Source organism: Lytechinus pictus, chromosome 13 (genome assembly GCF_037042905.1).
Source record: "Lytechinus pictus isolate F3 Inbred chromosome 13, Lp3.0, whole genome shotgun sequence".
Taxonomy (NCBI): Eukaryota; Metazoa; Echinodermata; class Echinoidea; order Temnopleuroida; family Toxopneustidae; genus Lytechinus; species Lytechinus pictus.
The window spans coordinates 5842503-5856241 of NC_087257.1; the positions used below are offsets into that span (position 1 = coordinate 5842503).

Sequence of the window (13739 nt, forward strand, 5' to 3'; positions counted from 1 at the left end):
GCTTTGCGCTCGCATTATCTTATTGTTGAAATATGTAACGTCTTCTTGGCTAAGTGCAAGCAGTCCTTAACAGGTACATTTTCGATCAGTTCAAAACGTATATAAAAATTTTCTGCTCGCGATCTGCGCTCGCATTATTAATGTAAGCAAGATCCCCAATTACTCATCCTTTTCATGATTTACAAAACTTGAATAGAGTGTCTCGTTCAGCAGGTCTAAATCTCGAAATTTCCTGCTAAGTGCAAGCAGTCCTTAACAGGTACATTTTCGATCAGTTCAAAACGTATATAACAATTTTCTGCTCGCGATCTGCGCTCGCATTATTAATGTAAGCAAGATCCCCAATTACTCATCCTTTTCATGATTTACAAAACTTGAATAGAGTGTCTCGTTCAGCATGTCTAAATCTCGAAATTTCCTGCTCGCGCTTCGCGCTCGCATCTATTGTTTAGTTATATACCTATTCTGTTTAAATTACAAAAAGTGCTTAGAATTTCAATTCCTTAGGTTAAAATGTAAAAAAAAATCAGCTCGCGCTTCGCGCTCGCATTATTTGATTTTAAAAAAATGTAACGTCTTCATGGCTAACTGCAAACAGTCTTTAACAGTTTTCCATCAGTTCGTTTCTGCTCGCACTTCACGGTCGTAGTAATTATTCAGTTGCATACACATCTCTTTCAGGATAACAAACATTGCCCAGAATGATCAAAATTTTAGAAAAAAATACATAAGATTTCAAAAAAAAAATTGCAAGCGCTTCGCGCTCGCATTACGTGTATATAAATAAGGATTATGGTATTATATATTTATATTTATTCATAAGAATATAATCTAAGAAGTGACTTTTCAAAGAAACCAAAAATCCCGGCAAAAATCATCTTCGAGCGGCCGATCGGGGAAAATATGGCTGAAAAAGAATTCCGCCCCCCCCCCCTATTGGCAAAGGCTGGATCCGCCCCTGGAAATAGATATAAATTATTTCACAATAATTATGATACCCCACCATAATCAAAGTTCAATTATAAGCTATTGGCCTTGTTCTTAATGAAGCGTGATAGACACGTTTTGATTACTCTTCTTACCCCTTTCTCTATCTCCCTTCTTCTTTTTATTTCTCTCTCCCCTCCCTATTTCTCCCCTTCTCCTCTCTCCCTCTCAGCGTACCTCCCTTTCTCTCCATGGCCATTTTTTTTCAAATTCACATCAGCACCCCCCCCCCCAGTTAAAAAATAGTCGTTCCCAAGGCCCTGTTTCTCTCTGCTACTTACCCCCTCTCTCTACCTCTAGATCTATATCTGAATCAAATTACTTTCATCATAAGCACTATGTTTTCTTTAAGGTTGATTACGTCCCCTTTCCTCTGTAAGCCATTACATCATAGTGACGAAACAAATAAACGTTAATTTACATATCTGTTTTTTTATTACATTCATCATAATGCAACACTCATCAGATCCATATATGGAAATAGCATCGGTATATTCAATCATTGTCATTTTACCCAATCGATGCAAATTTAATAAAGCATTAATAATTATTATATGAAAGGAAGCTCGCGTGTGTATGTCTTACCGATGCCATCAACGACACGCGACAATTGTATAACATCAAACGCAAGGCTATATAACATGTAAATGAGCACTTCTGATCGTTGAACATTGACTGATATTTTGATCTATAAGTTGCATATAGAACTGTCGTTGATTTTGTCGTATATTAATGGTTTATATAACGGAATAAAGGTCCCGCTGAACTTAATCAAATTTATAATTTTTAATCAATCATTCTAAAGAGATTATGACATGACATAATAAGGTCATTGTAGGTTAAGTAGTGAACAGAAAAAAAACTTATTTGATTATGTACGTCTTTAAAACGAACATACCACCCGACAAGCACCCTGATCCTCATTTAATAATCAAAAATTGCATTTGTATTAATAAAACAAATTGTACTTGAAGAAATCCATTCGTCTTGGTCATAGTAATATATGAGTAATTAGACGAAAAGTTCGCATAACTTTCTAGTATTTATTCTTCTTTCATTCTATGTGTAGTCACGGTAGTTTCAGTTTATAATTGTGAAATATAAATCCGATAATGAGGTGGTATTTTTGGTAGAATGATCTGCGTACTAGGATCAACATAACCTACGTAGTTTGATAATTCAATTCACACTATCACATGTAGTAATTCACAAAATATAATTTATATATCAAACGTTTTAAAGATTATATTGTAAATTCTATTTGAAATAGAGCTCAAACGTTTATATCTTACACAGACAGAAATATACATATAACCATCTCAATCAAATTAAGAATGGATGAATAACTATGCTGGATTTCGTAGAAAATGTCGCGCTCCGTCACGGTCGCTTTGGCGGCTGCCGGAAATCTTGACGCAGCATTTCTATCCATGACGAGCTTCCGACTGATATCGGAAGACATTTTGTTGCAATCGGCAACTATCGGAGGAACTCGGAAACCTTCGGAAGCAGACGAGCAGCACACAGTACGTCTTGAGCAAGAATGTATAGCACAGGTTTAGTGGTTATTCGAATAACTTTCACCGGGCTTGACATCGCATATGACCTCGGTCCGTCCAAAAGCGAAGAACGAACTCTTGCCTGAAGGGAATAAAAGGAATGGAGAGGGAAAATTATTACAAAACCGTTGATTCGGGAAAATAATCGTAAGTTACGATAATGCTTCTTTCTTTTGAACACGCCTGGCGGTACACAATCAGTTTTATCAATCGAATTTGTAAAGACTAAATGCAGCAGCAGTGAACATTATGATACTTTCGATATTCATGATATTTACATCTCGATCTGGTTATTGGTGCCAATATTGGTTGTTTGTTTGCCATAAATTATCATTAAGAACAAATCTTTGCTGATGTTAAATTACGATTTTTATTCAGTGCCAACAATTCCTTTTACAGAGTATAACCAAAAGACATTTTGAATAAATAAATTCTAATTGAAAAAAATGATAATAAAAGGGAGAAAATCAGGAAAAGGATAAGAAGCAACAGTAGCAGAAGAAGAAGAATAGGAGGAAGAAGAAGAAGGAGGAGGAGGAGGAGGAGGGGAAGAAAATTACGAAGAAGAAGAAGGAGGGGAAGAAAATGAAGAAGACGAAGAAGAAGGAGGATGAGGAGGAGGAGTATAAGGAGAGGATGTGAAAAAAAAAAACACTCACTCTCTTCTTTCCATGACAACCGTTTCGCTGCACACGAGTCCATCCTCACACGGGCACATCGAATCGATGACGTATTCCATACCGCCTGGTGGGATGTAACATTTCGCCTGAAGGGGGAGTTTCTGCTTGCACACCGACTCACCGTGCTGCTTCGCACAACACATGTTGCTACCGCAATCCTTTTCGTTCCTGCATCGCGCCCCTAAAAGAACAATGGAATAGTCCAAAAACATTAGTTTTCCAAGCCGTGCTTAGATTGGGTAAATTCGCAACACGTGACGCTTGTGAAATGAAAGGAGCTGTCAATCAATGGATCACTCGAAAGAGACGGAGGGAACTGTCTACCTCACCCCAGGTGTTCCACGCCTAAACCACTCGTCTGGATTGAATGAGTAAGTGCCAAACTCTCTTCAAATATAAGCATGGTACAGGGTGTGTTTCAACCTACTCAGATAATTCTAGATTACGTTAATGTGATATATATTTCTTAGAAGATCGTACCTAAGTTAGTTTAATGTTCAAATTCTTTGCGAATCATGTAGACCTATACTATGACAAATCAGGGAATTGTTAAGCCCTAGCTGAACCATTTTATAATTTATACATGAAGTTTATTTTCGTATGTTTTTGTTAACCTTTCTATGTTCATTTAAATGATATGACACACATTGCACGTGAAGCTACATACATGCATACCCAGATATGTAACAGCAGTCTTTCAAACTTTACCCACATGATTCAAACGCATTTTGAACAACACAGTAAGAACACACTTTTTAAAAATGGATTACGGTTAAATATTGCTGATCATTTGTTGCATTTTGGACTTTATGGGTGTCGATTTTGTACTAAAACGTGACATTTTGTCGGCAAATATTGACACTAACCAATACAACGCCTGCGGACATTGTGCAAATATTTACTTCCCGCAAAGTCATTCGATATGTTAGAAAATATATGCTGGAAAGGTAATTGCGGTGGAGAGGCGGCGAAGAGGAACAGTATAAGATATGGTAAAACTGCCAATTAATTTGGTATTTGGTGAATGTATTTAAGAAACTTCGCTATTAATACCAAAGATTGTTTATTCTTGAGACGCTCATGTGTGCACAAAGCTTTGATATTTTGGCAACTCAGATAAATAATTTATCAAATATCATTAAAATTATATAGTATTATGCCTTGATTTTATTTGTTAGTATATGACTTGTCTAGTGCAAGGCCTTTATGGACCAACAATCTAGCGACAATGCTAGTAGCACAAGGAGCGACCCATCAGTTTTGAGGGGCCAGACAGAAGTGCTGGGCAAATTTTCTAAAAAGCTGGGAGCGGGCAAAGCAAGAGAACAAAAAGTTTGATATTTTTAAACACTAAATCTTATTTTTATTCATTTCTTTATCTATTCATTTCTTTTCAAATTTGACATAATATTAAGAAGAGACTATCAGCCTTTACTTTTAGATCCCTTTCCTTTTCCCCCTCCATTTTTCGTCATGAATATTTTGGTGTCCAATGCCCACCTCCCCGGTCTCCGTACCAGTGAATCATGCATACCTAGCGTTCTTTCTGGAATGGTTTCGCTGCAAGTTCCAAACATACAATCGTATCCTTTCTGGCAATGTCCGTCTCGTCTGCAGAGATGTCCCGGTCGTCGATGTCGATGACATCCACCGTAATGCAGGTCACAGAAACGGCCACGGCCGCATTTCTTGTCGCTGTCGCAAGGGAGGTCCTATTTGTGGAAAAAATAAATGATAAATTGAGGACGATTATCGACTATGTAAGAATATGTTTACAGCTGAAGTGCAAATACAATAATTGATATTAACTATTTACATTAAAAAATTATTTACACTTTTGTTCAATTTTATACACACTCTACTTGTGTGCAGTTTACTCAATATCAACCAAATCAACATTTTTTTTTCGTGAAGGGATAATTATCATGATAAATCTGTATTGTAATTCACAGCAACTTGCTTCCCCTAAAATCATTAGTAAGGGAATCAGAAAGCATTCATGATAATCAAATATATTGTCCACATAATAAACATGATATGCCTAAACATGTAGCTCACTTCTGAAGAGAAGTTTGTTTTATAGTGTCTCGTCAATGCTCGGTAAAAAAATATCGGACTTCACTTGCTGAAAGCATAACGCCGCGGAGGATATAGTAAATTACTATTGCACTCTACGTCGACCTCATTAGGCTGGACATTGGATCCCAAGTATCGATTTTACTGTTCTTAGTTTTATTTCAGAACGCGTCGACTGGTCTCTGTGACATTCTGCGTTTGGATAATGAACTAAAGGTATCAGACATTGATAGAGACGAGGTGTCGAATCCTGATGGGCGTCTGTAATGATTCGGTTCGTTTCCAATGCTACAGTTCATCAGAAATCGATCCAGAATGAAGTCCTTTGAAATCAGGACCCGACTCCCCATCGTTCCCTATTGAGCCTGTAACGCTATCTAATCACATTGGACCCTGGGCCCATTGTAGTCTAGCAATAGCCCCACGTCGACGTGTGAAAGTGAACAATAGGCCTTTAATTGCGCCCCGATTAATTGACAGATATCAAGGAATTAAATGTTGCATTTCGACGACAACCACAATGTTCGAAACTCACTCAGTATGTCACCGTGCATATGCATTTTAAACCTCTGTAATTTCATTTATATATGGAATGTTTCGATATGAGTTTATGATTCAATTAATCTCATGGGGAAAAAAGTAGGAAGTTCACATGAGGTGTGTCGGGTTAGGCTCGTTCAAAATTAGGCTACCGTTCTACTAACTTCTAGTTAAACAAAAGACTAGGGCCTAAAATTGAAAAATTTAACGCAATTCGTTTTGTTTGTAGCTTCGTATGCATATAATTAGAAAAAACTTAAATATATATTTTGTTTTAAATATGTGGTTATCAATCCCATGTTATTTATTGTTGTAATCACTAACCAGAAGATGGTAACGTTTTGCGTTGCAATAAGTATTTCTTGGAATCTCTTGAGAATAGCATTTACCCAAACTGGTGAGGGTTATGCGATAAGCCTCATGCACATAAGAAAGTAATGACCAAACTAGTTATGAATAATCCAAAAGTAAGTCAATTTTGAAAATGATAATAATAATGACGTCATATTTAGCAAGTGTAGCCATTTCAGCTCTTTTGAACTCTTCTCAATTCGTTTAACCTGGAAGTGACATTTTCATTTACTTGCTCTACAGCGCATCAAAATTGGTATTTAAGTGTTTATAAAAAAACATGTCGAATGAAGATGAGATGCCTCTGCCATCTACTTACCTCATAATACCGAGCTTCTGTTTCGTTGACAAGAAGTCGACCTTGGATGTTTTTAGGATGGCTGATGTCGAGGTCGCCGTTGACGACGGGTCCGTCGCCGTCCTCGATCATACCCGGAGGAGCTCGACCTTGTGTAGCAGATCCACTCCACATCCAATTCCACATGTACGCATCGCCGTCATCAATGACCACTGCGAGGAGCGCGAAGATGCAGAGCGTGGCAGTATCCAGAACACGAACCATCTCTGGTTATGGATGTTGGATGACTTAGGTTGAACACAAGACGCGATAAATTCTTGACGGGGGAAAAAACTGAGTTAGCTCAGACGAGGAAAGAATAATTATGAATATGTAGAAATAGATATTCCTCAGGGATGTTTGTTTACAACTGCAGTGTTTGCATGGAGCTTTTCAGTCTACAGCTTGCAAGTTCCTCAATTGCGCATCAGGTCCAATAACTATTTGTTTCTGGATGGATGTATGATAAACCCAAAAAAAATCTTGAAGAATTTTTACAATAAAGACGAAAAGTTCGTATCGGGTCAAGCACTACATTCCAGAACCTCTGTTCGTTTTGTCCAATTTATGGCCGTAAACTTGACGGAATGACCTTTTCGTTACGAGCTGCTGATCGTAAAACTGCACAACAGCTAAAGGTAATTCCAGTGGGTTGTTCTGTTGATAACTTAAGTGACGAGAGTTGTCTGAGAATCAAAGCTCAACTGGCGAATCGAGAGAATTCGAGCCGATAGTCTATCATTCACCCGTACGCCGGTTGAATGGTTTGCGAATCACAACTACACTAAATCATGTTTTGAGTACCTTCTCTGTTTCTTTACAAAAGGTGCGAAAAACACCTGTATTGTTATTCAGCTGACTGACACGGAGAACAATACGTGAATCGCTATTGTTGGGACTGGCTTGAATGGACGGACAGCTGTCATTTACGGTGATTGGCGTTAGTTAGGGTTGATTGTATACATGGGCCGTATTGAAGGGGCGTGCCATCCGTGTATGGTTTCTGACATTAAGACTTTTATTGGACGTCTTTTCATATTGTAGTCCTCTAGGATTATCTGTCAAATTGACGGGAATTATGATTGGAACATTTTTGACGAGGGACTTCGTCAGTTTCTTATCACATACCTCCGAACAAAAGAACATGAATATTCGCTGAAGATGCTGATATAGTTCAAACGAGCAATGCCACTCCATTCCTATTTAACTTTTCCTGGAACCAAAAATATTGCCTTTCCTTTTTCATCCACTTTTTTTTTCTCACTCCCCCTCTCTCTCAATCACCCCTTTCTTACGAACCCCATAACCTTTTTTAAACATTTTTAAATTTCAATTTAAAACCCTGCTATTATCATCCTCGTCTATATCGCTTTTTTTTTGTATTAAGGTGAATATAAATTTTCCATTTTCATTAACTTTAAAAAACTAATCATTACTATTTTGCTTGTCACGTATCTTCTAATTTCACCTGTTCGAAACAACTGGAGAGAACGATGTTACAATCAACAAACTGATATAAATTAAGATAATGAAATAAAATTAGAGAAAACCAAATGAAAAATGCTAACACTAATATATCCAACATCGGTATAACCATACGAAATTAAAGTAATGGATAATGATCTCCGAATGAGAGAAGGCGCGATGTGTGTTAAGAGTTTTACATACTTGTATTTAGGTGCGGGCATAGGGCCCTTGCCCCCACCCCCAAGAAAGAAATGAAATTCCACAACTAAGACACCAAAAAAGGAAAAAAAAAGCGGAAAGGAACAAGGTAAAACATTATACTACATCCAAATTTGTGTCCCAATCTCACAAAATCGGACTTTCAATTCAAGAAGGTCAAAATTTCTTCGACGAATTCGCTCACTCGCTCGTTACTTATTTTTGAATAAAGATTGTGTCCCTTTGACTTCCTTGCGCTAAGTTCTGCTCGCTCATTTGGTTTCCTCTTACATTAATTTTGGGCCGACCTTTGACGTCACCATCCGAGGGACATGAAGGTCCAATGTAGATAATGTTCATGTAGGCCAAGATGAATATTGTGACGTGGTTTCGAACCTCGCATTTTTATATTTGTACTCAAGCGCTTTCGACCACATTACTTTTAACCCCACCAGTTTATAAAAGCCAGGAGTCAGACTATATTGTTATTTCGAAGGGTATCGAACGATTGGGAAAAACGCAATTTTGTTAAATGGAACGATTAATTGGTTTGATGATGATTGATTGGCAAGAACATTTTTTAAATATAAAAAGACACATAATTTGTTCGAAACAAATTTGCTCACGAGATGATGGTTCGTTATCTCGATTTGGTGATTGATTGGAAATACAGACTATATCCTTTTTATTGTACGATCAACACAAGACAAACCAACTCCGTTCTAAACTAAAAACGACGATTAGCGATCAGTTATTCGATCAGAATAAAACAAATACCATGAATATTGGCAGGAAGGTGCCGTGGCCGAGTGGTCAATTGCGCCCGACTACACCATGAAATTCCGGGGTTCGATTCCCGGCAAGGCTTTTGACCAATGCATTTTAACTGCATTTTGCTCTTAGATCTTGCATCAAATAAATGAAAATGCTTTATGCATTATTTGTACCAACGTGGGCACGTGTCTTGTTTGAAGTCAGGTAGCTCGGATATCATCCATGACCATGATGGCGCTCCATTTCCAATATTACGGTGATGTAGGCCTATGTAAAAACACGAGGTAACCAAACTACCAAAAGTAACCAAATAAAAAATTTACATACAGATCATCAAACAGAAGTTTTATGGAAATTACGCATTTGGCCGAGTTTATGAATGAGGCGAGTTGATTTACTCTTAATTTTAAGGATTTGAAGAAAGAAAATCAACATCGGCTGTGTATGAGGACCAGCCAATACTTAGGTTAATTTTTTTTAATCCTCAGGACTTCTCTTTTAATCTCAAAGACTTAGATAAAAAAAAACGTTTTAGCTTAAAATTCCAGTCCACAAGGTTTAAATCTTAATCTACCTTTCGGTTAGTAGCGATTCACAGCCGATCGGGATTTGTTTTACATCCTTGATATTTAGAGTGTTCAAAAAATAATCACGTATGTTGGACCCATCGTGCAATGAAAGTGTTAAAAAAGTAAATTTCACTGTCATCCTCGGCAATTTGTCATTTTTTCAACTAGAAAAATCGTACATTATCAAAAAATAATCTTGTAAAAGTCGCTCTACATTCACGCCGCGGCCGAAAAGGTTCGAATTCTTGGTAATTATAAATCGATCGGTTTGACGTTTTCCTGGCACGATCTTCATGCGGATCGAACCATGCACCCCAGGTAAGCCGAATATGATTGACAGGGGTAATAGCTCTTACCCCCGGGATTAGTTGGTTTAGCGCTGTTATGCCCCTTTCCGATGAAATCCACGATCCCTCTCAAACACAGCAGGGCGCACGAAGAAGATGACTTTAATGGACCAAGAACCCTTGATTATTGATAATGTAGGTGGGCTGTCATGCAGGTGTCAAGATGGAATAAGTATCATTTCGGTGAAGTTTATCGCTAATAAAAGCAGAAGAAGGTGAAAAATTTATTGATTGAGAGGTGGAAGAAAATTCAGGTATAAATAATGATTAAAAACCTAAATAAAAAACAAGTTGAAACACACTGACATTTCAAAACACCTCGCTAAACTATATAAAAATTAAGCTTAATCCCAATTAGCCAGTTCGCAAGCTCTTTTTTTCGATTCTTCCCGATTTATGAATGGACATTTGGGGCCCTTTATTCAGCGAATTTAAGAAAAGCAATTCGGTCTAAAATCATTTCATACATCTAATCGCTTATGCATACCATTCACAATGGATCTACATGTATACTAAATTGAAATTGAATTAAAATTAGCCCTAAAATAATTGGAATATAGAGAAATCACACAGATGGGACAAATTTTCTTAATAATTGCGAGAGTGGAAACAATTTGAGTAAAAAATATACCCCCAACAACAACAACAAAATCTGACTAATTTTAGAATTGATTTTGACAAGATATTTGGAAACCTTTAGCCTTTTACGCAATCCTCTTCTTTCCTTCTTTTCATTTGCCCGAGTGCAAATTCATACAGATTTGTTGTAAATAACAACAAATGCGCAATTATTCTATTAGCCAATCAAATTGTACGATTTCAGTAGCTCTTAACTGTAGATTCGTTATTTTGACAATTTTTATGAAACGGGCCCCTGATCGGGGTCCGGACATCGCAGCATTCGAAAATGTTTGGCTTTGACCTGACAGATAAATAGACCTAAAATCTGGGGGCAATATGAGAGTGTGCATACAATGCAAAAATAGGGGAATGAAGAAAAGCACAATTTTTATAATGCCCAATGTAGAGACATAAAATTACTGCTTTTTATGGTTAAAATTTCCTCTCTTTTCTGGAGCTCGATCGCTTCGCTCATTCGGATGAACATTTCTAATTATCATAATGGGTATAAGTATTTATCTATTATCCATGAATTGAAACTATTCTTGTTTACATGCCGTGCAAATACATAATAAAGACAACAAATTATATACATTCATATACCTGTAACATAAACAATGCAATCTACATTTGGAACATGCCAATAAACATTGCTTACATAATAAGCCATATCAGTGGTTTTATATATATAAGAAAGGCAATTAGATGAGTTTATTGCAGTATCTGAAATGTGGGAGATATAAGAGAAAGACATGATTGATTTAATAATAAATTAAATAATAAACCTGACCAAACATACAAAAAAAACGTTTCAATGAGTCATAGGATTTAGATTATGATTTGATTTAAGATTTTTCAAGCATTTTTTTATGTTGAAATTTCTTACTTTTATTAAAGAGATAGTCCAGGCAGGAGATATTTATACCTAAATAAATAGAGTAAAATTCACAAAGCAACATGCTGAAAAATCTTTCATGTTCAGATATCAAATAACGAAGTTATTGAATTCTAAAGGTTTGTATTTTTCCGGTGAAACAGTTCGAGGCCTGTCTTTATGAATATTTTTGGTGTAGGCTGATATCATATCCCCACTTGTTCTTTTGTAGTTTGTTATATGAAATTAGGTTTCTTCAAATTTTTTCTACCAAGAACTAAAACATATTATTGGATTGACAACTGATCAAGTGCATTAGTTATTTATTACCGCAACTTATTTCATCATAATGGAGACACATCATTTACACAAGTATGAGAAAATGAAACATTTATGATTTCATGTAATAACATCAGAAAAAGGAAAGTGGGGATATGACATCATCAGCCCACCTAATGAATATTCATGACGATGTGCATATAACTGTTTTCACAAAATATTGATAAACTTTAAAATTCAATAACTTCGTTATTTGTTGTCCGATTTTGATGAAATTTTCAAGATTTGCTTTGTGAATTTTACTCTATTTATTTAGATATAAATATTTTCATCCCGGAACTTCCCTTTAATACCATTAGACCCTGAGTATATGTCAAGGACTTTGTTAATTTTACTAGTATCCTATAAAGCTAGGCTTGTGATCATCTGTATACCTTTAATTTAGTAGTAATTTTTTTTCTGAGTTTTATGAGCAGGATTTGCAGGAAATCTCGCTTTTCGGACTAAAATTTCAATTGAATTTCCATACTTTGTTGCTTCACAACTTTGCGTGCGTATACAAAAAAAATGGTGATACGTCGGTGCAGACATGAACGTGGGGGGAGGTGGGAGCATTACACCACTGCATAGGCGGATCAAGGGGGCCGAGGGGCCCGCCCCCCCCCCCTATTCGCGGAGTAAAAAAAAGAGAAGAAAACAAGAAGAAGAGGAAGACGAGTGAATAAAATAAGATGAGGGGAAGACTTGGAAAATAAAAAAATCGTTTATGTCACTACATAAAAAATCGCACGGGCTTCGCGCTCGCGTTACCTGTTAGGTGATTTACATAGCTTGTTCAATATAATTTGTTGTCTTTATTACGTATTTGCACGGCATGTAAGCAAGAAGAATTTCAATTTATGAATAATAAATAAATACTTATACCCATTATGATAGTTAGAAATGTTCGTCCGAATGAGCGAAGCGACCGAGCTCCAGAAAATAGAGGTAATTCAAACCTTAAGAAACATTAATTTAATGTATCTACATTGGACATTATGAAAATTATGTTTTTCTTCATTTCCCTATATTTTTGCAATGTATGCATACTCTCATACTGCCCCCAGAGTTTAGGCCTATTTTTCTGTCAGGTCAATGCCAAACATTTATGAATGCTGCGAAGTCTGGACCCCGATCAGGGGCCCGTTTCATAAAACTTGTCACAATAACGAATCTGCAATAACAGTTAAAAGCTACCGAAATCGTAAACCTCGCGCTCGCGTTATATAAATAAGGATCATGATATAATATTTGTATGTTGAAATATAAGAATAAAGTTAAAAAGTTACTATTAGGACTACCCCTTCATAGAAACAAACACAAATCATCTTCGAGCGGCCGATCGGGAAAAATATGGCTGAAAAACATCCCCCCCCCCTAAATTGGTGAACGCTGGATCTGCCCCTGCACTGCGAGATGCCCATCCAATCAATTGCCCAGTTAAGACTGATTTTTTACGTTAATTTAATCGATTTCGCATTTTTCAGAACACCTCCCCGTTCAAACTTTTCAAAGAAATGTCGAGTTTGAAGAATGTAAATCTATTTCAGGGTATGTAAGGGTTGCTTGATAATTGTGTTTTGGTTCTGAAGAGGCACCCTGTGGAAACGAAGGGTCGAGTGGCATTATTTGTGAACGAGATTGACGGGTTTGGATGTTTCCTCTGATCGTATGTCATTGGTTCAGATTATTTTGATTTTGTCACAACCGTCTTGTGATCCTTTACTGGTGGGGCGTACTGGTTTATCGGTTATGACTCTCGTCTTTCAATTCGAGGGACGTGGGTTCGATTCCAAACCATGGCGTGTTTTCCTTAAGCAAGGTTTTTATCCACATTGTGCTGCACTCAACCCAGGTGAGATGGGTACCTGGTAGGAATTTATTCCTTGAAACGCAGCATGCGTAATTTAAGTGTGCTGCATTATTGCAGAGCGCTTAGAGACTTCCGATAAAGTGTTAAGCGCTGTATAAGCAAGTATAATTATTTTAATCGTTATTAACATTGTCATAAGCAGCAGAATCTTCATCTTCATATTTGCTA

At 36.8% G+C, this 13739-nt stretch overlaps 1 protein-coding gene across 1 annotated transcript; it reads right to left on the reverse strand.

Moving 5' to 3' along the window:
* Window positions 1–1403: 1403 nt before the first annotated feature.
* On the reverse strand, window positions 1404–7528 carry LOC129274937 (uncharacterized). The gene is made up of 4 exons (XM_054911692.2): window positions 6513–7528; window positions 4761–4938; window positions 3206–3407; window positions 1404–2628 (listed from the first exon to the last, which is right to left on the reverse strand). The coding sequence occupies exons 1-4, from the start codon at window positions 6753–6755 to the stop codon at window positions 2568–2570; spliced, it is 684 nt and encodes a 227-aa protein (XP_054767667.2). The 5' UTR covers window positions 6756–7528; the 3' UTR covers window positions 1404–2567.
* Between the last annotated feature and the right edge of the window lie 6211 nt (window positions 7529–13739).

Coding starts and splice junctions, on each gene's coding strand:
- LOC129274937 (XM_054911692.2), bottom strand. CDS start 6,755: ATGGTTCGTGTTCTGGATACTGCCACGCTCTGCATCTTCGCGCTCCTC. Junction 3,408..4,760: donor CATTCCAGAAAGAACGCTAG/GTATGCATGATT, acceptor TTGTTCTTTTAG/GGGCGCGATGCAGGAACGAA. Junction 2,629..3,205: donor GTTGTCATGGAAAGAAGAGA/GTGAGTGTTTTT, acceptor TATTCCCTTCAG/GCAAGAGTTCGTTCTTCGCT.